At 44.3% G+C, this 26062-nt stretch overlaps 1 protein-coding gene across 1 annotated transcript; it reads left to right on the top strand.

The window, feature by feature from the left end:
• The first annotated feature begins 4975 nt into the window (after window positions 1-4975).
• LOC106561674 (potassium voltage-gated channel subfamily A member 1-like) lies at window positions 4976-17416 on the top strand. The gene is made up of 2 exons (XM_014125857.3): window positions 4976-5629; window positions 6066-17416. Exon 2 carries the CDS (start codon window positions 6328-6330, stop codon window positions 7804-7806), a length of 1479 nt encoding a protein of 492 aa, XP_013981332.1. The 5' UTR covers window positions 4976-5629; window positions 6066-6327; the 3' UTR covers window positions 7807-17416.
• Window positions 17417-26062: the final 8646 nt, after the last annotated feature.

Genomic DNA, 26062 nt, shown 5'->3' with positions numbered 1-26062 from the left:
TTGTTCTCTAAAATGTTAATGAAAGGTCTATTTCTATTTTTCTAAGATTGTAACTTTTGAACTATATTTTTTAAATAAATAAATCCTCATTATTTAGTTTTTATATTAACTACAGATCCTCCCAATTGGGGGGGGGGGGGGGGGGGATAGGGCCGTGGGATGAGACAGGGATGCAGCTTGAGCCCCAACCTCTTCAACATATATATTAACAAATTGGTAAGGGCACAAGAACAGACTGCAGCACCCGGCCTCACCCTACTAAAATCTGAAGTCAAATGTCTACTGTTTGCTAATGATCTGGTGCTTTTGTCCCCAACCAAGGAGGGCCTACAGTAGCACCTAGATCTTTTGCACAGATTCTGTCAGACCTGGGCCCTGACAGTAAAAATTGTGTTCCAAAAAAGGTCCAGTTGCCAGGACCACAAATACAAATTCCATCTAGACACCGTTGCCCTAGATCCCACAAAAAACAATGCATACCTCGGCCTAAAAATCAGCACCACAGGTAACTTCCACAAAGCTGTGAACGATCTGAGAGACAAGGCAAGAAAGGCCTTCAATGCCATCAAAAGGAACATAACATTTGACAAACCAATTAGGATCTGGCTAAAAATACTTGAATCAGTTATAGAACCCATTGCCCTTTATCATTGTGAGGTCCGGGGTCCGCTCACCAACCAAGAATTCACAAAATGGGACAAACACCAAATTGAGACTGCAAAATGATTCTCCGTGTACACAAAATAATTACTTGACACATTGGAAAGAATTAACAAAAAAACTGAGCAAACTAGAATGCTGTTTGGCCCTAAAAAGAGAGTACACAGTGGCAGAATACCTGACCACTGTGACTGACACAAAATTAAGGAAGGCTTTGACTATGTACAGACTCAGTGAGCATAGCCTTGCTATTGAGAAAGGCCACCGTAGGCAGACCTGGCTCTCAAGAGAAGACAGGCGATGTGCACACTGCCCACACAATGAGGTGGAAACTGAGCTGCACTTCCGAACCTCCGCCAAATGTATGATGATATTAGAGACACATATTTCCCTCAGATTACACAGATACACAAAGAATTCGAAAACAAATCCAATTTTGATAAACTCCCATATCCATTGGGTGAAATACCACAGTGTGCCATCACAGCAGCAAGATTTGTGACCTGTTGCCACAAGAAAAGGGCAACCAGTGAAGAACAAACACCATGGTAAATACAACCCATATTTATGTTGATTTATTATCCCCTTTGTACTTCAACCATTTGCACATCGTTACAATTCTGTATATACACTGCTCAAAAAAATAAAGGGAACACTTAAACAACACAATGTAACTCCAAGTCAATCACACTTCTGTGAAATCAAACTGTCCACTTAGGAAGCAACACTGATTGACAATAAATTTCACATGCTGTTGTTCAAATGGAATAGACAACAGGTGGAAATTATAGGCAATTAGCAAGACACCCCCAATAAAGGAGTGGTTCTGCAGGTGGGGACCACAGACCACTTCTCAGTTCCTATGCTTCCTGGCTGATGTTTTGGTCACTTTTGAATGCTGGCGGTGCTTTCACTCTAGTGGTAGCATGAGACGGAGTCTACAACCCACACAAGTGGCTCAGGTAGTGCAGCTCATCCAGGATGGCACATCAATGCGAGCTGTGGCAAGAAGGTTTGCTGTGTCTGTCAGCGTAGTGTCCAGAGCATGGAGGCGCTACCAGGAGACAGGCCAGTACATCAGGAGACGTGGAGGAGGCCGTAGGAGGGCAACAACCCAGCAGCAGGACCGCTACCTCCGCCTTTGTGCAAGGAGGAGCAGGAGGAGCACTGCCAGAGCCCTGCAAAATGACCTCCAGCAGGCCACAAATGTGCATGTGTCTGCTCAAACGGTCAGAAACAGACTCCATGAGGGTGGTATGAGGGCCTGACGTCCACAGGTGGGGGTTGTGCTTACAGCCCAACACCGTGCAGGACTTTTGGCATTTGCCAGAGAACACCAAGATTGGCAAATTCGCCACTGGCGCCCTGTGCTCTTCACAGATGAAAGCAGGTTCACACTGAGCACATGTGACAGACGTGACAGAGTCTGGAGACGCCGTGGAGAACGTTCTGCTGCCTGCAACATCCTCCAGCATGACCGGTTTGGCGGTGGGTCAGTCATGGTGTGGGGTGGCATTTCTTTGGGGGGCCGCACAGCCCTCCATGTGCTCGCCAGAGGTAGCCTGACTGCCATTAGGTACCGAGATGAGATCCTCAGACCCCTTGTGAGACCATATGCTGGTGCGGTTGGCCCTGGGTTCCTCCTAATGCAAGACAATGCTAGACCTCATGTGGCTGGAGTGTGTCAGCAGTTCCTGCAAGAGGAAGGCATTGATGCTATGGACTGGCCCGCCCGTTCCCCAGACCTGAATCCAATTGAGCACATCTGGGACATCATGTCTCGCTCCATCCACCAACGCCACGTTGCACCACAGACTGTCCAGGAGTTGGCGGATGCTTTAGTCCAGGTCTGGGAGGAGATCCCTCAGGAGACCATCCGCCACCTCATCAGGAGCATGCCCAGGCGTTGTAGGGAGGTCATACAGGCACATGGAGGCCACACACACTACTGAGCCTCATTTTGACTTGTTTTAAGGACATTACATCAAAGTTGGATCAGCCTGTAGTGTGGTTTTCCATTTTAGTTTTGAGTGTGACTCCAAATCCAGACCTCCATGGGTTGATAAATTGGATTTCCATTGATTATTTTTGTTTGATTTTGTTGTCAGCACATTCAACTATGTAAAGAAAAAAGTATTTAATAAGATTATTTATTTCATTCAGATCTAGGATGTGTTGTTTAAGTGTTCCCTTTATTTTCTTGAGCAGTATATATACATAATATGACATTTGAAATGTCTCTATTCCTTTCGAACTTTTGTGAGTATAATGTTTACTGTTAATTTAAATATTGTTTATTTCACTTTTATTTATTATCTATTTGACTTATTTTGGCAATGTCAACAAACATATGTTCACCTTGCTAATAAAGCCCATTGAATTGAATTGAGCGAGAGCGAGAGAGAGAGAGATAGAGAGAGAGAGATAGAGAGAGAGAGGGAGAGAGAGAGAGAGAGAGAGAGAGAGAGAGGGAGAGAGATAGGGAGAGAGAGACAGAGAGAGATAGAGAGAGAGAGAGACAGAGAGAGAGAGAGGGAGAGAGAGACAGAGAGACAGAGCGAGAGAGAGATAGAGAGATCCAGAGGAAAGAGAATAGTGTAAGAGAACACCTATAAGATGGCTTCCGTCTCTGTAACATTATTTATGGTTTGGAGTGTTAAGCACAATGGTACCTACATAGCTGAGCTTTACAGTGAGTGGGCTTGATCCCTCCAATTACTCCCAATTCCATTCTCATATGTCACATACAGTGATGCTGTTGTCAGATGTGTGCTTTGTGCTTTATAACAACCACAATACAATGTATTATACATCTGTCTGATCCTGTAATACTATGTCAGTGATTAGGTAATGGTAATATCACGGAGAGAGTGTCATGGAGATGTGTTGTGCAGAGAGGGAGGGTTGGGAATACGGTCCATTTCTTATTAATGATATTCTATCAAGGGATTGTCAATGGATCATGTCCATAGCTGCCTTCCTTATTGTTGAGTGCCCAGTTGACTGTAACAATCTAAAAAGGATATTGTTGATTTACAATTGTAATTTCGAATGAAATAGGTGACCTAACTCCCAAAACGCGTTTTACATTTTAATACTAGGCCTACAGAACACTATTTGAGTTGTAGCATTAATCCTAGACTCGTTCCTAATGGATATATCGATAAAGCTACACAGATGTGATGAAATTACAATGTGTGGTAATAAATATTAAGTTGTGGGATATTGATACAATTAGCTTAATCTGCTGGCTACATTGGCACATGGCCATTGGTGTATTTATGCCTATAGGCCTACTTCTACAGTATGTACAATTAATCATGCTTTGTAAATTATCATGTCTTTTTTGTTTATTCAGTTTATTTCATCCATAAGATCCAAAAGTAATGACCCTAGATATTCAAATTCGAATTTGGTATGTTAATTAAATCAATTTTAAAAACACACATAACAAAAGACAATTTCACAAAATCATCGTGGATGACACGAAAGAGTTAGTTATTCGCTTATAAATGATCAGACAACTCCTAACATTCACTAATGCAAGCCTTCTAAAATAAAAAATATAAAAAGTTAATTAAATGAACTCACTGCAACCTGACACAGATCTATCTTAAAACAGTGACGTGCCTATTTTCAATTAGTCCTATCGATTAGATTGACCGTAAGAACAACATAACATTGCGCCATGCACTAGGAAGGTAGGTGGTCAGGATAATGGTCGAGCGCGCTCTGTTCGGAGACGCGCTGCTCGAGACCGCTGTCCGTGGTGCTGAAACAGGCACTCCTGCTGAAATGGTCTGTACCGCAACCGCTCTTTCCGGTCAGTGGCCACTCACAGAATTGAGCTGAGAAGAGAGTATGAACAACTGCGAAGTTGAGAGAGAAACATGTAAACTGTATGAATTAATTACTGTAGTTTAAGTTATAAAATATTAGTTTATCAGTAGCCTATCATTAGGGACCATTGTTGATTGGTTGGGAAATAATGATTAAGGTACTGGCTGGCTCATAACCCTTCCTTCAGAAGAGCAGATATTACGCCAATGCTGGCACACACAATGCTCTTGCTTTTGTGGTGTAGAGAGACCTCGTGGCAGCGTGCTTTAGTATAGCCGGTCTGCATTGCGTCGAACCGCGCTCTCCTCCCTCCCTCCCTCCCTCCCTCCCTCCCTCCCTCCCTCTCCTACGCTCACCCCCGCCCCACCACCCTCAAACTCAAACACACACACACTCCACTTTCTCTCCACCTCCACTCTCCTTGCATGTGAAATACCTAACAACAATATGCTGAACCATTATTATGAACTGATTCTCTCTTCACATAATCGATTCCTCACTCTATAATCGATTCCTCCCTCTATTTAAGCACCTCCAGTCTCCATTCCCTCTTAACAGTGTGCCGGCTCGAGGTAAATCACATCCCAGAATGCCCGTCATCTTGTCTAGGCTACTAGTAACAGGACATTTCTGCTGATGCGGTAATGTCTGAAAATGGCAAGGGTTCGCTTATTGCCCCTTAATGTATCTCCCCTCTGAACGGCAGAATAATACTTTCTCCTGCGGTATAAGCCGTTCAGTTCGAAGTGCCCAACCGCAAAAGCGGCTACAGACGTTGCGGCTTATAGTTACTTTTTCTCCGTTTTTTTCCATCTTCACGTTTCTCCTCTGACTCCCGCGTGATTTTACATCGAATATGAAGAAGAGACGACAGGATCAAGATGTAGACAAATAAGACATTTAAATTATCCGAGACGAACAGCTCAGACAGTGATGCCGTGAGAGTTTTAGTCTACCAGGGCGATCTGACGCTGCAGAGGAAAGCTCCAATGTGTTGCGGTGGGGTGCAACGTAAAGTGTTAATGTATTAACACATGACAACAACTCTCCGGATGTCCTAGCGTTGAATGACTGTGCTGAGTCGCGGACAAGACGCATTCCGTCAGGATTCCTTCACGATCATCCTGAGGTAAGCATTGAAACTGGTGCACTCTGTCTGTCTGTCATTTGAGGGTTAGGGTCAAGAGGAATACTTCCAAGGCTCTTGTTATCTATTACTATTAGGCCATTTATAGACTGTTACTTTTAGTGTATTTAACACTTCATTATTTGCGTGAGGCAAGTTTCAAACAGCGTTATGTGACAAAACATGCATATAAAGTGGTGCAATTATATAACATTTAACCCTGTCAATTACAATATGCATAGTCGATTACTTTATGTCTAGATTATCACCAATAAAACAATACAGTTTGCCCCTTTAAACGCTGATAAATAAACAGACAGGAAATGTAGCCTAGAGGCCAAATAAATAAATAAATGGCAGAAATTGCTGAGCCAGCAAATATCTCCACTGCTCCTTAGATCCGTTATTTTCTCTTTTTTTCTCTCTGACTGTGTGACAGAGGCATCAGCAGCAGCAGCAGATGCAGCGGAGAGCAGCAATGCTTGAGTCAGCCAGAACCGCAGTGGAGCCGCACTGAGGCAAAGCAAGTTATACCCCCCCCTATCTGGGGACTAGCACAAGAAATAGGGGGAGAAGAAGAAGAGTGGAGAAGGAAATTGTACCCTGCCAAAACCTGAATGCCGCCTGTTCAATCAGATTAACCGGACAACCGGAATTCCACAACTCCTGCTGCAACAGAGCTCCCGAATTCGAGCTACAAGATGACCGTAGTGGCAGGAGATAACATGGACGAGACCGTGGCAGTGCCGGGGCACCCGCAGGACTCGTACCCCCCCGACCACGAAGACCACGACTGCTGCGAGAGGGTGGTCATCAACATAGCGGGGATGCGGTTCGAGACGCAACTCAAAACTCTCTCCCAGTTCCCCGAGACATTGCTAGGCAACCCCAAGAAGAGGATGCGCTACTTTGACCACCTGAGAAACGAGTATTTCTTTGATAGAAACCGTCCCAGTTTCGATGCCATCCTCTACTATTACCAGTCTGGCGGTAGGCTGAGAAGGCCCGTCAACGTCCCGTTGGATATGTTCTCGGAAGAGATCAAGTTTTATGAGTTGGGAGTGGATGCCATGGAGAAATTCCGTGAGGATGAGGGCTTCGTCAGGGAGGAAGAACGTCCTTTACCTGAGAAGGAATTCCAGCGTCAGATCTGGCTGCTTTTTGAGCACCCAGAGAGCTCGGGTCCGGCCAGAGGGATTGCTATAGTATCTGTTATGGTCATTCTGATTTCTATAGTCATCTTTTGTTTAGAGACTTTACCTGACTTGAAAGAAGACCCTAGGGGTCGGTTTAAGACTGTAGGGAACCATACTTTTTACTACAAACCAAACATCCTAACCGATCCCTTCTTCATTATTGAAACTCTTTGCATTATCTGGTTCTCGTTTGAGTTGTTAGTGCGTTTTTTCGCGTGTCCAAGCAAGGCGGTCTTCTCCAAAAACATGATGAACATCATTGATATAGTGGCCATCATTCCTTACTTCATCACACTGGGCACGGAGCTGGCTGAGGACCCCGAAGACCAAGACGAGGGCATGGGGGAGCAGGCGACATCTCTGGCCATCCTCAGGGTGATCCGTCTGGTCAGAGTGTTTAGAATCTTCAAGCTGTCGCGACACTCCAAAGGATTGCAGATCCTGGGACAAACCCTCAAGGCCAGTATGCGCGAGCTCGGATTGCTGATCTTCTTCCTCTTCATCGGAGTCATCCTGTTCTCCAGCGCGGTGTATTTCGCAGAGGCCGAGGAGAAAGGGTCGTTCTTCGGCAGCATCCCAGAAGCCTTCTGGTGGGCCGTGGTATCTATGACAACTGTGGGCTATGGGGACATGGTGCCTGTCACTATAGGGGGTAAGATAGTGGGTTCCCTTTGCGCCATAGCTGGTGTGTTGACGATTGCGCTCCCAGTGCCTGTCATTGTGTCCAACTTCAACTACTTCTACCACAGGGAGACCGAGGGAGAGGAGCAGGCCCAACTCTTAAACGTTAGTGAACCAAACATTAGTGAAAGCAATTCTAGTCGCCGTAGCTCGTCCACTGTCAGCAAATCAGAATACATGGAGATTGATGGAGATATAAATAATAGCATCGACAACTTTAGAGAGGCAAACCTCAGAACTGGCAATTGCACTATAGCCAACCAAAACTGTGTAAATAAAAGCAAGCTGCTTACAGATGTGTAGAATTAGACGCCATGGGACTTTAATGATGCCGTCACATCAACTGCCGTTAACTGCCGTTAACTGCACTAGACCATCAGGGCTGAAAGCTTCATTCGCCTCCTATAAGCGTTCTAGCATTACAACAACAAACATGCTCAGCAATTTGAAAGTAATTATTACAGGGAAAAAAAGAAAATTAAGCTGTTACTAGAGAATATAACATATAGATAGAGTAAATTAATTATTCTAAAATGATCCTTTAAATAAGTATTGAAAAAGAAAAAAGAAACAACTTCTATTTAACACGCACAAGCAAATGCGGGCGTCCTTGGAGGAACACTAACCAACAGCACTCATGAGGACATATCTGTCTTTATCAGACGAAGCCAGGCGTCGTAATTAAAATGTTATGCATGGATTACAGATAACATTTCAGCAAGTTGCACAATGCATCCAGGAGAAAATGCATCAGAAATACGCTCTGCTGCCTGCAGAGAGACAGAGAGAGACGCAAGTCAGCATCTGTAGCAGTCAGACAGTGGTCGGATCGAGCGACGCCTCGCCTGAAGTCAGAGGCTACTCCTCTACCCCTCTGTCATCAAAGGATTTACTATCCAGCAAAGCGACCAGGGAAAAGACTGATCACTGATCTCCTGGTTTGGATGATGACGAGGAGGATCTAGGATACGGACATCCGCAATGCTGCTATTTTCCAGCAGTAAGATGCTGTAATTATGATATCACTAAGTGATTCAATGGGATTTTATCCCTTTAAATGCAAGACAGCAGAATTATATAACAAAAGAGCTTCACATGAGCATGTTTAGAAACTCCCCATACATGTTGATATTGGCATGCGTGATGAGACATAACCTCATAATAATGGAGAAAAAAAAATATTTTGGATATTTGCATCCCCCTTATGCCTTCATTCGATTCTTCCACCCCTTTATGCTTTTGTTTCACTGAGAGTGCAGTACTGGTTTCAAATCGTTTTTCATTTCAAAATGCTAATCGTTTAGAAGAATCTAGGGAGTGAATGTTAAAAATCGTAAGGGAAACAGTAACTAAACTAAGATCATAGCATGAGAAAAAGCAACCTGCATTACGGCCTATCGACGAGATACTGTGTATCCTAGTATATCTAATGCATGACGTCAGTATTCAGCTTGTTGCAGTTACAGACACTGAATAGTGTCTAATACTGTCATGGAAACGAAACGTGGGCAATTAAAAAAAAAATCCTGAAACGTTTCTGAAATGTGACAAAATACAGTATATCCAAAACCAACTCGGGGGTTCAGAATTAAAACGTTCTCGATCAAAGAAGCAAAATAAATACCTATTATCAAAAATGCATATTCTCATAAATACGCACCAAGTATTACAGTATTACTTCAATAGTGCAGTGCATGGACCTTCTTTGAACAAAGAAAAAGTAAACATATTATGAGTCATGTCTTCCATTTCACCACTAAATTTAGGGACGTTTGTTTATTTTCACAAACAAAACAATCGAAATAGCTCTAATTTTAATGAAATTAGCGTTTGTTTAATAAATATTGCAAATCATTATTTTGCACTTTAGTTGCTAGTGCCTTTACCCTTCTCACCATGCAACAGGCTCAGTGAAAGTGCCTCTGTGTATATAGCCTACAACATAAATACATGTTGAACAGATCAGGTGCAGAAGATCTTGTTTCCGCATTATGCTGTTATTAATGCTGTTATTAATGCTGTTATTGATGTGGATGGTGATGATGGTTATTAATACAGTGAGAGAATGTTCAGTGAAAACAACCATGGAAGTCCATTACCAACATGACCCATGATTGAGTTTACCCAAGATTCTAGAACAAGATTCTAGAACAACTCAAGTTGTTGTCCTCATGATGCACTTATGCTCTTCCTGGAACCAACCACCCTCCTGTGCTTTATCTTTCTTCACCCATGCACCACTTCAAATCCAAAGGGAATATCCATTGCTTTGCATTTGCTTTGCATTGCATTGTTGCTATTGATTTATGTGCCATAAGTCTTGCGTGTCCACCTCAGTGAGGTTACTGCAGAACTCACTGCAGAACTGAAGCCAGACTCCTAGCCAGGCAGAGCTGCAAGCAGGCTATATCGATGCAGAGCAGAGCTTACTTCTTCCACAACATGAAAAATTGCCTTTTAGTGGACTAGGCTGTGGTCATCTAGGGCCAGCACTTACAAAGTGCCTCAGAGTAGGAGCGCAGATCTAGGATCAGGTCCCCCATTTTCCATGTAATCTTATTCATTCTGATCTAAAAGGCTAATCTGATCCTAGAGCTGCACTCCTACTCTGAGACACTTTGTGAATACAGGCCCAGATGCTGAATTGTTAGAAGCACTTAAAATATACTCTAGCACCCTTAACCCTATCCCTTTTCCTTCCAAGCTATGCATAATCCAAAAAGAAAACAAACAAACATTTCTATACAGATGTAGGATCTTAATTTGATCACTCTTTTGTTGATGATACTTTTCCTGCGTGGCAGGAAATGCAAACTTGTTGTGTATTCAAGGTTTTAAAAGGCTTTTAAAGTTTGTAATTTCTGCTTTAAAAATGTCAGATTTGATTTGCCCTAATGGAAAATGTATCAACCCTTACAAAAAAATGTCCATTAATTATAATCCACATTTCCTGTTGCTGCAAAATTATTTTCCTGCTGTAGAAAACTAGCTCAAATTAAGACCCTACATCTGTAGTAGCAGAGTAGACCAGAGCAAATGATATAGACTGGCTGATTCTCGAAAAACATGTTAATACAAGTGGTTTGGTTTCAAATCAAATCAAATCAAATTGTATTGGTCACGTACACATATTTAGCAACGGAAGGAGAGTTGTAGGAGGTTAGTTAACACAGTGTCCAAAGAGGGGCCAGAAGTATACAGAATGGTGTCGTCTGCGAAGAGGTGGATCAGAGAATCACCAGCAGCAAGAGCAACATCATTGATGTATACAGAGAAGAGAGTCGGCTCGAGAATTGAACCCTGTGGCACACCCATAGAGACTGCCAGAGGTCCGGACAACAGGCCCTCCAATTTGACACACTGAACTCTATCAGAGAAGTAGTTGGTAAACCAGGCGAGGCAATCATTTGAGAAACCAAGGCTGTCGAGTCTGCCAATAAGAATGTGGTGATTGACAGAGTCAATGGCGGTTATGATGTCGTTTAGGACCTTGAGCGTGGCTGAGGTGCACCCATGATCAGCTCTGAAACCAGATTGCATAACAGAGAAGATACGGTGGGATTCGAAATGGTCGGTAATCTGTTTATTAACTTGGCTTTTGAAGACCTTAGAAAGACAGGGTAGGATAGATATAGGTCTGTAGCAGTTTGGGTCTAGAGTGTCACCCCCTTTGAAGAGGGGGATGACCACGGCAGCTTTACAATCTTTGGGAATCTCAGACGATACGAAAGAGAGGTTGAACAGGCTAGTAATAGGGGTTGCAACAATTTCGGCAGATAATTTTAGAAAGAGAGGGTCCAGATTGTCTAGCCCGGCTGATTTGTATGGGTCCAGATTTTGCAGCTCTTTCAGAACATCAGCTTTCTGGATTTGGGTGAAGGAGAAATGGTGGGGGCATTGGCGGGTTGCTGTGGAGGTTGCCGGGCAGTTGACTGGGGTAGGGGTAGCCAGGTGGAAAGCATGGAAAGCATTTCATCATTGTGTCTTCCAGCTTTCAGCAAAGCTTACGGATGCTTTGTGAATGCTGTTATGTTGTTTAAGCAACATTTTGGCTGTTATAATCAAAATCAATATGAAATGACAAGAAGATTTAGAATCAAGGCATGCCACTGGTATCACTCCTAGAAATGTTTGTGACACTGAAGTCAAGGGATTACACACAACAGATGTAATGACGCCCACACATCAACATAGCTAAAGATTCAATTACCCTTATGACTGTATGTTACTTGGATGAAAAGGACTGTACCATATTTCCTTTTGGGTCTCCACGACAGTGTGAAAAGGGTCTTAGTGGACTAACAGCAAGCTGGCAAAGCAGGCTAATGTACACATTGTTTGGCGAAGAGGCCTTGTTTGATTCTGTGAATCTAGTCGCTCGTTATTTGCTATGCTTATTTTGATTTGCTGTCATTATTGATTTGCTGCATACTTAGAATGTGTCTGTCTATCAGAGAGCCTTCCTAGATGTCACTTCAGTTGACATATCACTTCAATATGTCAGTGAAGTTGACATTTGAGTCAAAAAAATAAATAAAATAAGTGTTACTTCTGTGTCAGGGATTTTCAGGGTTTCTGACCAAGAGAATGTCATCAAGTCTTAAGAACAGACACGGAATCTCCCAAATACAACCAATACAAAGTCGCTCTCCTATCTCAAGTTTTAAGTGTCAACGTTTATCCGCCACTTTGACAAGATACAACAGCTGTAAAACAGTATAGTAAAATTCTCACCTTGAGAGCTATTTCCCAATAACACAGTGATAATAATAATAGATACGGTCGATACTAATAGAAAGAAACATTTAAATAAAAACCACACAAGAACTACGATGTGAGTTAAAGAAACAAGAGAATGCAAGTATATACAGGCCACTGCCAGTACCTTAGTCAATGTCCAGGGGTACTGGAGTGGTTGTATATACAGGCCACTGCCAGTACCTTAGTCAATGTCCAGGGGTACTGGAGTGGTTGTATATACAGGCCACTGCCAGTACCTTAGTCAATGTCCAGGGGTACTGGAGTGGTTGTATATACAGGCCACTGCCAGTACCTTAGTCAATGTCCAGGGGTACTGGAGTGGTTGTATATACAGGCCACTGCCAGTACCTTAGTCAATGTCCAGGGGTACTGGAGTGGTTGTATATACAGGCCACTGCCAGTACCTTAGTCAATGTCCAGGGGTACTGGAGTGGTTGTATATACAGGCCACTGCCAGTACCTTAGTTCAATGTGCAGGGGTACTGGAGTGGTTGTATATACAGGCCACTGCCAGTACCTTAGTCAATGTCCAGGGGTACTGGAGTGGTTGTATATACAGGCCACTGCCAGTACCTTAGTCAATGTCCAGGGGTACTGGAGTGGTTGTATATACAGGCCACTGCCAGTACCTTAGTTAATGTGCAGGGGTACTGGAGTGGTTGTATATACAGGCCACTGCCAGTACCTTAGTCAATGTCCAGGGGTACTGGAGTGGTTGTATATACAGGCCACTGCCAGTACCTTAGTCAATGTCCAGGGGTACTGGAGTGGTTGTATATACAGGCCACTGCCAGTACCTTAGTTAATGTGCAGGGGTACTGGAGTGGTTGTATATACAGGCCACTGCCAGTACCTTAGTCAATGTGCAGGGGTACTGGAGTGGTTGTATATACAGGCCACTGCCAGTACCTTATTCAATGTGCAGGGGTACTGGAGTGGTTGTATATACAGGTCAGTACCTTAGTCAATGTGCAGGGGTACTGGAGTGGGTGAGGTGGGTTTATACATACAAGGTATCTCTGCCATGTACAGTAGCTAGCTGACCATCAGGTAAATTATATGTTTTACCACATGTGGTTTCCCTTATGGCCCAGAAGAGTGGTTGGACAAAATATGTCCTGTTCCACCAAATACCCATGATGCAACAGTTCACAGTGAGGTTGAGGGCCGTCACTAGTTACCCCAGCCACAAAGTCATAAGTATGGCTAAACCTTTGAATTTGTGGCTGTGGTAGCTAGTGACATCCAAGTTTGAGGGAACCCATGCGAAACCCCTCACGTCACGATACCAGTACATCCATTGCTCTTGCCGTGAGGGCAATCTATGCATGGTGCTATGCATTTAACTATTCTATACAAAATACTAAAAAACAATGCATTCTTATAGCAATAGAATTACAGGTACCTGTTTCTTAGAAACTTTTGTAAAATAAGAGATTCATTAATCTATTTTAAAAAGATATGGAGAAGACAGATGGTCTCGATGTCTTTACAGATATTTACAACATGGCTGTCTGTATATGTTGTTTGTTGTATTCTTTGATTTCATTAAGGTCAGTGGGGTCAAAGGTTAAAGATCAAAGTTAACATCTGGGTCATGTTCATTAGGGAAAACAGTTGTAAAACATTTTGCAACAGGAACATTTTGAGTTTCTTATTGGACAGAGAGTAAATCCCCAAAGTAAAAAAAAAAATGTTGGTACAGAAAATGAAAAATAGTTTTTCTTATCTGACAAGTTGGCCTACAAGATGTAGGCCAACTTGGCCAACTCCCCATTTCACTCCGGTTTAGAGTGGTTTATTCTATTTGGTGCCTAATGAACACGACCCTGTCCTAACACTAAGCGGAGAAAAGCTATGAAATGGCTAAATATAGGTATTGTACAGTGGCCATCCTATCCCCATCAACCTCATAGGTTAACCTGGAGTAGTTTTCCAGGAAGCTATGTTGACAAATGGAGCAAAGTAGTCAGTAGCACTCTCCCACAGGACGGAAGGGCTGTGTGTTTACTGGGAATTTAGTGTGAACGAGAGTCTGAGATGGTGCCTATATAGGTTTGTTTGTATAATGTATATTATTCAAAAGAAAAACGAGTGAGAAGGTCTTTTAAAAATACCATTCAGAGAAACTAAAGTAAAAGTAAACTATAAGAAGAAAGAAACACTGTTAAATAGAGTATTACAAGCAACTTTTTAGAGCAACATGTCAAAACCAATGATATCTATGTTTTTATTGTGTATCTTATTTTTTGTTTTCTTTGTCACCATACTACGGTGGATTCCCACTGGGCACAGACGTCAATTCAAGGTCTATTCCACATTGGTTCAAAGTAATTTCATTGAAATTACGTGGAAACAACGATGATTCAACCAGTGGGTGCCCAGTGGGTTGTATTTAGGAAGAACATGACAGAATATGAAATATCAAAGACAATAATAATATGTTCCTTTGCCAAGCCATGATGATTAAACTGAAGTACTATTGTTATCAATTTACTGTACTGACAATGTACTGTACTGTCAATTTACTGTACTGACAATTTACTGTACTGACAATTCAGTATACTGACAATTTACTGTACTGACAATTCACTGTACTGACAATTTACTGTACTGACAATTTACTATACTGTCAATTCAGTATACTGACAATTTACTGTACTGACAATTCACTGTACTGACAATTCACTGTACTCTCAATTCACTGTACTGTCAATTCACTGTACTGCCAATTTACTGTACTGTCAATTCACTGTACTGTCAATTCACTGTACTGTCAATTCACTGTACTGTCAATTTACTGTACTGTCAATTCACTGTACTGCCAATTTACTGTACTGTCAATTCACTGTACTGTCAATTCACTGTACTGTCAATTCACTGTACTGTCAATTTACTGTACTGTCAATTCACTGTACTGTCAATTCACTGTACTGTCAATTTACTGTACCGGACTACAAACAACTGTGTTAGCATCAAGATGTATGGATAGTCTTTTTATTTAATTTAAAGAATCACTGGAAAACCCATCCAAACAAACCACACCATTTAAGAGAGTTTCCAAACTTCCATCACTGAAAACCAACTGATAATGTATAGATAATGAATACATATCTCTATGGCAACCAAAAACTGCATGGTCAACAGAAGACTGCATGAGCTTATAACCTTTCCAAACTGTGGATCAATTATAATAACGGTTGCATCGTTTAAAGAAAACCCTTGCTTTCATCTAAACCAAAGGCTTCTATATCAAATACTTACCTTTATTTTGAATGTATTTTTGAAATTTTTATTGAGAAACATTCTTGTTTGCTTAAAGAAATGTTTTCATCTCAGACCAGACGTACGTTCTGATTGGTGCTTGCTGCAGTATGGCAACACTATGTACTGAATCTGATCAGTTCTGATGTAAGTATTAACATCACTCCATGTTCAAACTAGCCTGGCCTCAGATCTGTTTGCGCTGTCTTGCCAACTATATGCTCATTGTCAGGCCAAACACGGCAATTACCAATGACAACAATCATAGGAGTTGGCTATACAGCACAAACAAATCTGTGACCAGGCTATACGTTCAAACCTGTCTTTACTAACATGCTGCGTGAGCGTGTGCGAGCGTTGCAAAATAAATGTACACATACATGTTATTCAATCATTGCACCCACATGGCACACGTGCGTCAATGAGCATCTGCGTAGCCAGGCGCTAAAATAGAACTTGGTTCTATTTGTGATTCTTGACGCGCTGCAAGTCCCGCCTCTCCCATCTACTCATTGGTTTTTAGTAGCATATACCCATGTGGGTGATTGAAAGATGAACTGAGGTCCACACTCCAGTCCAGTTGGTGGTGGTAATGCACCTTAAAGTTGGTCGCTAACCGCAATATAAAGTCCAAAGAAGAATAAGAAGCCTGAAAGAGGAGAGATTAGTAGAAACAAACTCGGTTTACCCTTTTATCTGTGGATTAATTGTCGGAGTAGAGGACCTTGTGCATTTCAGGTAAAATAACAACCAAATGTTTATATCCCAGGACAAATTAGCTAGCAACAGCAAGCTAGCTAAATTGCCATATATGTTTAATGCTTTTCGACATGTCCCCAAATTAATGTAGTTGGTTCAGAATTCGTTTTGATATTTCAACCTGGTCTAATCAGCATGTAGAATGGTGATGAGAGGTGACTAGTTCCTGTTCGATGACAGGCAGTGATGTGATTGGTAGATGTGATTGATACATGTTTCTCTTACCGTCCGTCCGTCAGACATTATTTGTGTCCGAAATGGCACCCTATTCCCTCTATAGTGCACTACTTTTCACCAGAGTCCTATGGCCCCTGTAGTAATAGTAGTGCACTAGAGTCCTATGGCCCCTGGTGGTCAAAGTAGTGCACTAGTCCTATGGCCCCTGGTGGTCAAAAGTAGTGCACTAGTCCTATGGCCCCTGGTGGTCAAAAGTAGTGCACTAGTCCTATGGCCCCTGGTGGTCAAAAGTAGTGCACTAAAGAAGCAATAGGGTGCCTTTTAGCATGCTACCATTGTGCATCTATATAGGAAATGTGATCCAATAAGATATCTATAACAACCGATAGAAAACCTATTGGACGCTATGGGAATGTGACCGAGCAGCTCAGAGACAAGAGAGACTGTTAACTCCCGGGGTCTGTTAAATCTAAATCCAATCGAATCAAATGTTATTTGTCACATGCTTTGTAAACCACAGCTGTAGACTAACAGTGAAATGCTTCCTGACGGGCCCTTCACCAACAATACAGAGAGAAACATAGAAAACATTATAGAAAGATAATATTATAGATATATAAAATATTTTGTCTAGATCAGGTATGTTTGTCATGTAGAACTGAGTCCTGTCAGCTCTACTCGTTACATTTCTACCTGAAATGTTGTTGACGTTTAACCTCATCAAAACACCCCTGCTCTTTTTATTTGTATTATAAGTAATCCATTTGCCTACTACCAATGTTTGTTTGTCATTTTTTCACATTGTATATTGAGGATTACACTATGGTATGTTGGGCTTGGCAGACGTCAGAGAAAAACACGGTCTGCGATATATGCAAAGGTATTTCTTTTCTAAGTTATGTCACACTGTATGATTTCATCGTTCATCAAATTCAATAAATGTTAAGGATCAGATTGTGTATTGTCATTAGTTACTTGGAAAACAAGGTCATTTGGGTGTCTAGTCAAGTCTATAGCTGCTGAATGTTTGTGTACTTGTGAGCCATTAAGAGTTTAAGTTTCTATCGAACCCCAATGGTGACTTTCCCAAGGACACGGTAAGTGGTCCACATTCTTGATCGATGTTACAAACATCTTAGTAGTTCAATATTGATTAACACCTGCATTAAATAATTTGGATTGAAAACGATGTACCCTGCATTCAAGTACTGCATTCAGTACCTGGCTACAGAACCTGGCAACAGAACCTGGCAACAGAACCTGCCTTCAGTACCTGGCTACAGTACCTGGCTACAGAACCTGGCAACAGAACCTGACTACAGTACCTGGCTACAGAACCTGGCTACAGAACCTGGCTACAGAACCCGCCTTCAGTACCTGGCTACAGTACCTGGCTACAGTACCTGGCTACAGAACCTGGCTTCAGTACCTGGCTACAGAACCTGGCTTCAGTACCTGGCTACAGAACCTGGCTTCAGTACCTGGCTACAGTACCTGGCTACAGAACCTGGCTTCAGTACCTGGCTACAGAACCTGGCTACAGTACCTGGCTACAGAACCTGGCTACAGTACCTGACTACAGTACCTGGCTACAGTACCTGGCTACAGTACCTGACTACAGTACCTGGCTACAGTACCTGACTACAGTACCTGACTACAGAACCTGGCTACAGTACCTGACTACAGTACCTGGCTACAGAACCTGGCTTCAGTACCTGGCTACAGAACGTCATATCTGTGTCTTCTCGTTTCTTCTCTGCCCTCCAGCCAATCCTGTAAAAAAGATAAGGAGAGAATTAAAACACTACAAGTTAGATACTGTAAGAAGGTTATTAAATAAGAATTAAAACACTACAGGTTAAATACTGTTAGAAGGTTAAATAAGAATTATAATAATACAGTTAGAAGATTCAATAAGGCCATGATATTACCTAATCAATTACATAGTATTACATGACCTTTCCTCTGGTCCTCTCTCTTTGCTCCTGGCCCTCTCTGCTCCTGGCCCCCTCTCTGTGCTCCTGGCCCCCTCTCTCTCTGCTCCTGGCCCTCGCTCTCTGCTCCTGGCCCTCTCCCTGGCCCTGGCCCCCTCTCTGCTCCTGGCCCCCTCTCTCCCTGGCCCTCTCTCTCTGCTCCTGGCCCTCTCCCCGGCCCTGGCCCTCTCTCTCTGCTCCTGGCCCTCTCTCTCTGCTCCTGCCCCTCTCCCCGGCCCTGGCCCTCTCTCTGCTCCTGGCCCCCTCTCTCCCTGGCCCTCTCTCTTTTCTCCTGGCCCTCTCCCTGGCCCTGGCCCTCTCTCTCTGCTCCTGGCCCTCTCTCTGCTCCTGGCCCTCTCCCCGGCCCTGGCCCTGGCCCTCTCTCTGCTCCTGGCCCCCTCTCTCCCTGGCCCTCTGTCTTTGCTCCTGGCCCTCTCCCCGGCCCTGGCCCTCTCTCTTTGCTCCTGGCCCTCTCTCTCTGCTCCTGGCCCTCTCTCTGCTCCTGGCCCTCTCTCTCTGCTCCTGGCCCTCTCTCTCTGCTCCTGGCCCTCTCTCTTTGCTCCTGGCCCTCTCTGCTCCTGGCCCCCTCTCTCTGCTCCTGGCCCTCTCTCTCTCTGCTCCTGGCCCTCTCTCTCTCTGCTCCTGGCCCTCTCTCTCTGCTCCTGGCCCTCTCCCCGGCCCTGGCCCTCTCTCTGTTCCTGGCCCCCTCTCTCCCTGGCCCTCTCTCTCTGCTCCTGGCCCTCTCCCCGGCCCTGGCCCTCTCTCTCTGCTCCTGGCCCTCTCTCTCTGCTCCTGGCCCTCTCCCCGGCCCTGGCCCTCTCTCTGCTCCTGGCCCCCTCTCTCCCTGGCCCTCTCTCTTTGCTCCTGGCCCTCTCCCCGGCCCTGGCCCTCTCTCTCTGCTCCTGGCCCTCTCCCCGGCCCTGGCCTTCTCTCTCTGCTCCTGGCCCTCTCCCTGGCCCTGGCCCTCTCTCTCTGCTCCTGGCCCTCTCCCCGGCCCTGGCCCTCTCTCTCTGCTCCTGGCCCTCTCCCCGGCCCTGGCCTTCTCTCTCTGCTCCTGGCCCTCTCCCTGGCCCTGGCCCTCTCTCTCTGCTCCTGGCCCCCTCTCTCTGCTCCTGGCCCTCTCTCTCTCTGCTCCTGGCCCTCTCTCTCTCTGCTCCTGGCCCTCTCTCTCTGCTCCTGGCCCTCTCCCCGGCCCTGGCCCTCTCTCTCTGCTCCTGGCCCCCTCTCTCCCTGGCCCTCTCTCTCTGCTCCTGGCCCTCTCCCCGGCCCTGGCCCTCTCTCTCTGCTCCTGGCCCTCTCTCTCTGCTCCTGGCCCTCTCCCCGGCCCTGGCCCTCTCTCTGCTCCTGGCCCCCTCTCTCCCTGGCCCTCTCTCTTTGCTCCTGGCCCTCTCCCCGGCCCTGGCCCTCTCTCTCTGCTCCTGCCCCCCTCTCTCCCTGGCCCTCTCTCTCTGCTCCTGGCCCTCTCCCCGGCCCTGGCCCTCTCTCTCTGCTCCTGCCCCCCTCTCTCCCTGGCCCTCTCTCTCTGCTCCTGGCCCTCTCCCTGGCCCTGGCCCTCTCTCTCTGCTCCTGGCCCTCTCTCTCTGCTCCTGGCCCTCTCCCCGGCCCTGGCCCTCTCTCTGTTCCTGGCCCCCTCTCTCCCTGGCCCTCTCTCTTTGCTCCTGGCCCTCTCCCCGGCCCTGGCCCTCTCTCTCTGCTCCTGGCCCTCTCCCCGGCCCTGGCCTTCTCTCTCTGCTCCTGGCCCTCTCTCTCTGCTCCTGCTCCCATCTCTCCCTGGCCCTCTCTCTCTGCTCCTGGCCCTCTCCCCGGCCCTGGCCACCTCTCTGCTCCTGGCCCCCTCTCTCCCTGGCCCTCTCTCTCTCTCTCTCTCTCTCTCTCTCTCTCTCTCTCTCTCTCCATTCCACCAGAGCTCTGCTGTACTGTAGTACAGAATACAGACACTGCTATCAGCCAGGCCTGTCACACACATACACACAAAACAGCTGTCTCACACCACGTGACTGCTAAAAACAGGGCATTGTCTGAGTTATACAAACACGAAGGGAGTGGGTGTTGTGTTTCCGTGGGCGTGAGTTGCATACTCAAACAGTGTGTAGACCCAAGCTTGCGCTGTGTCCAAGCATGGAGCTGTAATGACGCAGCCTACTGTACAAAGAACCACCCCACCACATCCCTAGCTATCTCTACCGTGCGAGTCCGCGAGGAATGAGTTTCAATATTTAATTGAAACTGTGGTGGAAGCCACTGTCTTGGTAATCCCTCTCCGTCTGTCTGCTACAGCAATTGAGGGACTGTGGGTCAGGTCAGTGGTACAACAGTAATCCGTCCCCTAGTGTCCATCTCATTTTTGAATGGTACTGCATATTTGAATGGTACTGCATATTTGAATAGGATAGTATATTTGTATTGGTACTGCATATTTGAATAGGATAGTATATTTGTATTGGTACAGTATATTTGAATGGTATTGCTGGTCATATTGGTTTTTATCCGAGTGAGTGCTAATAACCACACAAAAACAAATGAGTGCACAAACAAGCATGGGCAAACAAACAAATTAACACACACACACACACACACACACACACACACACACACACACACACACACACACACACAAGGACCTGTCGTTTTCCCTGACTCAGGCTTCTGGCTCACTTGATATTCCTGATCGATTCCCATAAAGACTCTCACCCCATATCCCCTTTAGACAGGAAGCCCATGCTATTCCCATAAAGACTCTCACCCCATATCCCCTTTAGACAGGAAGCCCATGCTATTCCCATAAAGACTCTCACCCCATATCCCCTTTAGACAGGAAGCTCATGCTATTCCCATAAAGACTCTCACCCCATATCCCCTTTAGACAGGAAGCTCATGCTATTCCCATAAAGACTCTCACCCCATATCCCCTTTAGACAGGAAGCTCATGCTATTCCCATAAAGACTCTCACCCCATATCCCCGCGGGCTCTGCTACCGACCCACCCCCCCGCGGAAGCTCATGCTATTCCCATAAAGACTCTCACCCCATATCCCCTTTAGACAGGAAGCCCATGCTATTCCTACGTATATAATCCCAAAAGTTTCTCAAACTACATTTGATTATGGACAGCATTTATGATGACATCTCTAAAACCACAGAAGTATTTATTCATTGACAAAATATTTTACAGTGAGGAGTATAGAATTTCATAGACACAGAGAAAAACTGTCCTGGCTTGATTTGTTTCCCGCATTCGACAATGTTGGCAAAGCACTTCCTAACTGCCAAAGTAAAGGAAACACTTGAGCAAATGAGGGATACAAAGTACACTACATGACCAAAACCATGTGGAAACCTGCTAGTCAAACATCTCATTCCAAAATCATTGGCATTAATATGGAGTTGGTCCCCCTTTTGCTGCTATAACAGCCTCCACTCTTCTGGGAAGGTTTTCCACTAGATGTTGGAACATTGCTGCGGGGACTTGCTTGGATTCAGCCACAAGGGGATTAGTGAGGTCGGGCCGTGATGTTGGGCGATTAGGTCTGGTTCGCAGTCGGCGTTCCAATTCATCCCAAAGGTGTTTGATGGGGTTGAGGTCAGGGCTCTGTGCAGGCCAGTCAAGTTCTTCTACACCGATCTCGACATACCATTTCTGTATGGACCTCGCTTTGTGCACGGTGGCATTTTCATACTGAAACAGGAAAGGGCCTTCCCAACCTGTTGCCACAAAGTTGGAAGTGCAGAATCATCTAGAATGTCATTGTGCTGTAATATTAATATTTCCCTCCACTGGAACTAAGGGACCTAGCCCGAACCATGAAAAACAGCCCCAGGCCATTATTCCTCCTCCCCCAGACTTTACAGTTGGCACTATGCATTCGAGCAGGTAGCGTTCTCCTGGCATCCGCCCAACCCAGATTCGTCAGTTGGACTGCGCTGTATAAGGCAAATGGTGGTCACACCAGATACTGACTGGTTTTCTGATCCATGCCCCTATGCTTTTTTAAAGGTATCTGTGACTAACAGATGCATATCTGTATTCCCAGTCATGTGAAATCCATAGATTAGGGCCTAATGAATTTATTTAAACTGACTGATTTCCTTACATGAACGGTAACTCAGTAAAATATTTTAAATTGTTGCATGTTGAATTTATATTTTTTGTTCAGTGTATATACAGTACCAGTCAAAAGTTTGGACACAGGATGGAATTTAGAAATGAAATTAAATACGTTTTCTCCATGACAATGTACATTGTACATCCAACAATGAACAGTACCTCTCAAAAGTTTGGACACACTTACTCATTCAAGGGTTTTTCTTTATTTTTACTAGTTTCTACATTGTGGAATAATAGTGAAGACATCAAAACTATGAAATAACACATATAGAATCATGTAGTAACCAAAAATGTGTTAAACAAATCAAAATATATTTTAGATTTGGATTCTTCAAAGTAGCAACCCTTTGCCTTGATGACAGCTTTGCACACTCTTGGCATTCTCTCAACCAGCTTCATTAGGAATGCTTTTCCCACAGTCTTGAAGGAGTTCCCACATATGCTGAGCACTTGCTAGCTGCTTTTCCTTCACTCTCCGGTCCAACTCATCCCAAACTATCTCAGTTGGGTTGAGGTTGGGTGATTGTGGAGGTCAGGTCACAATCAGCTTTGTCAGCGATAGTGTAGTAATTCCACTTCCGATATGGCCCTAACCAAGGGATTTCCAACCCTTTTCCTGTAGAGCTACCCTCTTGTAGGTCTTGGCTTCAACCCCAGCTGTAACTAAGCTGATTCAGCTTATCAACCAGGTAATTATAAGAATCAGGTGCGCTTGATTAGGGTTAGAGCAAAAACCTACAGGATGGTAACTCTCCAGGAACAGGGTTGGAAAGCCTTGCTCTAACTCCACCCCACCCTTAGGCCCTAACCACACCCCATTCAGCCTTAGACCCTAACCACACCCCATTCAGCCTTAGACCCTAACCACACCCCATTCAGCCTTAGACCCTAACCACACCCCATTCAGCCTTAGGCCATAACCACACCCCATTCAGCCTTAGGCCCTAACTCCAACCCATTCAGCCTTAGGCCCTAACTCCACCCCATTCAGCCTTAGGCACTATCCTCAACATACTCCATTATCCCTTAGGCCATATACTATGGATTAATATATGAAATTGCTTCTTCCAATTATTGATAAACATGTACCTGTTAAGAAACTGACTGTTAGAACTGTCAAGGTTCTGAGGATTGATGAGGAATTGAACAACTGTATGGTTGAAAGAAGTGGGGCAAAAGGAGTGGCTAATAAGTCTGGCTGCACATCTGACTGGCTGACTTACTGCAAATGTAGAAATGATGTGATTAAACTCAACACAAAGAATAAACTTTATTTTGAAGCCAAGATCAATGATATAAAGAATGATGGGAAAAAAGTTGAGTACTTTAAATGAAATTATGGGCAGAATTCAACTCCATCTGTCATCGAATCAGATGGCTTATGCATCACAAAACCATTTTATGTCGGCAATTATTTTAATGATTAATTCATTGGTAAAGTGGACAAAACTTAGGTAGTAAATGCCAACAACGAACAGTGAGCCATCGTACTCATGCATAAAAAAAACGAATAATGAAAGAAAAGCATTGGAAATAAGAATTTTATAGAATTTTATGCGGATATCATAAGGTGAATGCACCAATTTGTAAGTCGCTCTGGATAAGAGCGTCTGCTAAATGACGTAAATGTAAATGTGGGAGGGTTGGAAAAAGTATTGTTATTGATCAATAATGACAAGTGTCCTGGCATTGACAACTCAGACGAAAAGCTACTGAGGATGGTAGCTGACTCTATAGCCACTCCTATCATATATTTAGTCTGAGCCTAGAGGAAAGTCTTTGTCCTCAGGCCTGGAGAAAAGCCAAAGTCATTCCGCTACCTAAGAGTGGTAAAGTGGCCTTTACTGCTTCTAACAGCAGAACTATAAGCTTGCTGCCAGCTCTTAGCAAACTGTTAATAAAAATGGGGTTTGACCACATAAAATGCTATTTCCCTGCAAACAAATTAACAACAGACTTCCAGCATGCTTATAGAGAAGGGCACTCAACATGTACTGCACTGACACAAATGTCTTATTATTGGTTGAAAGAAATTGATAATAAGAAGATTGTGGGAGCTGTACTGTTAGATTTCAGCCTTTGATATTATTAACCATAACCTGTTGTTGAGAAAACTGATATGTTATGGCTTTTCAACCTCGTCCATATCGTGGATCCAGAGCTATCTTTCTAAGAGAACTCAGAGGGTTTTCTTTAACGGAAGCTTCTCTAATGTCAAACATTTAAAGTGTGGTGTACCACAGGGCAGCTCTCTAGGCCCTCTACTATTTTCACCAATGACCTGCCACTGGCATTAAACAAAGCATGTGGGTCCATGTATGCTGATGATTCAACCATATATACGCACCAGCATCCACAGCTTATGAAGTCACTGAAACCCTTAACAAAGAGTTGCAGTCTGCTTTGGAATGAGTGGCCAGTAATAAATTGGTCCGTAACATCTCGAAAACTAGTCAGTTTACACACAAATTTGACACACACACTTACCCCACCAGACATGCCACCAGGGGTCTTTTCACAGTCCCCAAATCCAGAACAAATTCAAGAAAGCGTATAGAACTATATAGAGCCATTATTGCATGGAACTCCGTTACATCTCATATTGCTCTAATGAACAGCAAACCGGGTTTCAAAAAACAGATCCCCTCGTCCATCTACTCACAATACCCCAAAATGACAAAGCAAAGACTGGTTTTTAGACATTTTTGCAAATTTATAAGAAAATAAAAAACAGAAAATAGGGAAGGGGGAAGGGGGCTGAATACTTTCCGAATACACTGTATGTGCGAGTATGCGGGCTTAAATGCCGGTGTGTGTATTTATGTGTACCCCTCCTCACGCTCCTTTCTCCTCTGACCCCATTCATCTCTGCTTTACCTCCATCAGTGAGAGAGTAGAGGCAGGCTACTGCTACTGTGTTGCTGCTGACACACTTGTTTAATTATTAAGAACACTTCCATAATTCCCTTCCTTCGTCCTTGTGGAAGTCCACAGAGAGTACGCCCCAAATGGAATCCTATTCCCTATATACTTTCGTGCACTACTTTGTGGAGCTGTCAGTGGCCAGAGGTAAAATAGCAGGCATATTTGGGCCCTTGAGCCCTGTTCAAATGGGTGTTCCACTATATAGGGAATAGGGTGCCATTTGGGATGCAGCAACAGCCCACAAATTGTCTTTGTTGGAAGTCAGGGAGGCAGGCCGGGTAAATGTGCCTGCTCTTTACCTCTGGTCACTGACAGCTCTATATCACGGCAGTGATACAGCAAAGAAATTAATGAGAGATTTAGGACAGGCCAGGGGAAAACTATCAACAAGGCAGGTCCTACAGGGTCTAGTTTTGACACACCATAACTACTGTTCAGTCGTGTGGTCAGGTGCCTCAAAAAATGACTTTTTTCCTTTTTTTGGCTCAGAACAGGGCAGCACGGCTGGCCCTTGGATGTACACAGAGAGCTAAAATTAATAATATGCATATCAATCTCTCCTGGCTGAAGGTGAAGGCGAGATTGACTTCATCAC

This window comes from Salmo salar, chromosome 10 (genome assembly GCF_965601325.2).
Source record: "Salmo salar chromosome 10, fSalSal1, whole genome shotgun sequence".
Taxonomy (NCBI): Eukaryota; Metazoa; Chordata; class Actinopteri; order Salmoniformes; family Salmonidae; genus Salmo; species Salmo salar.
This window is presented reverse-complemented; position numbering and strand designations above follow the sequence as displayed.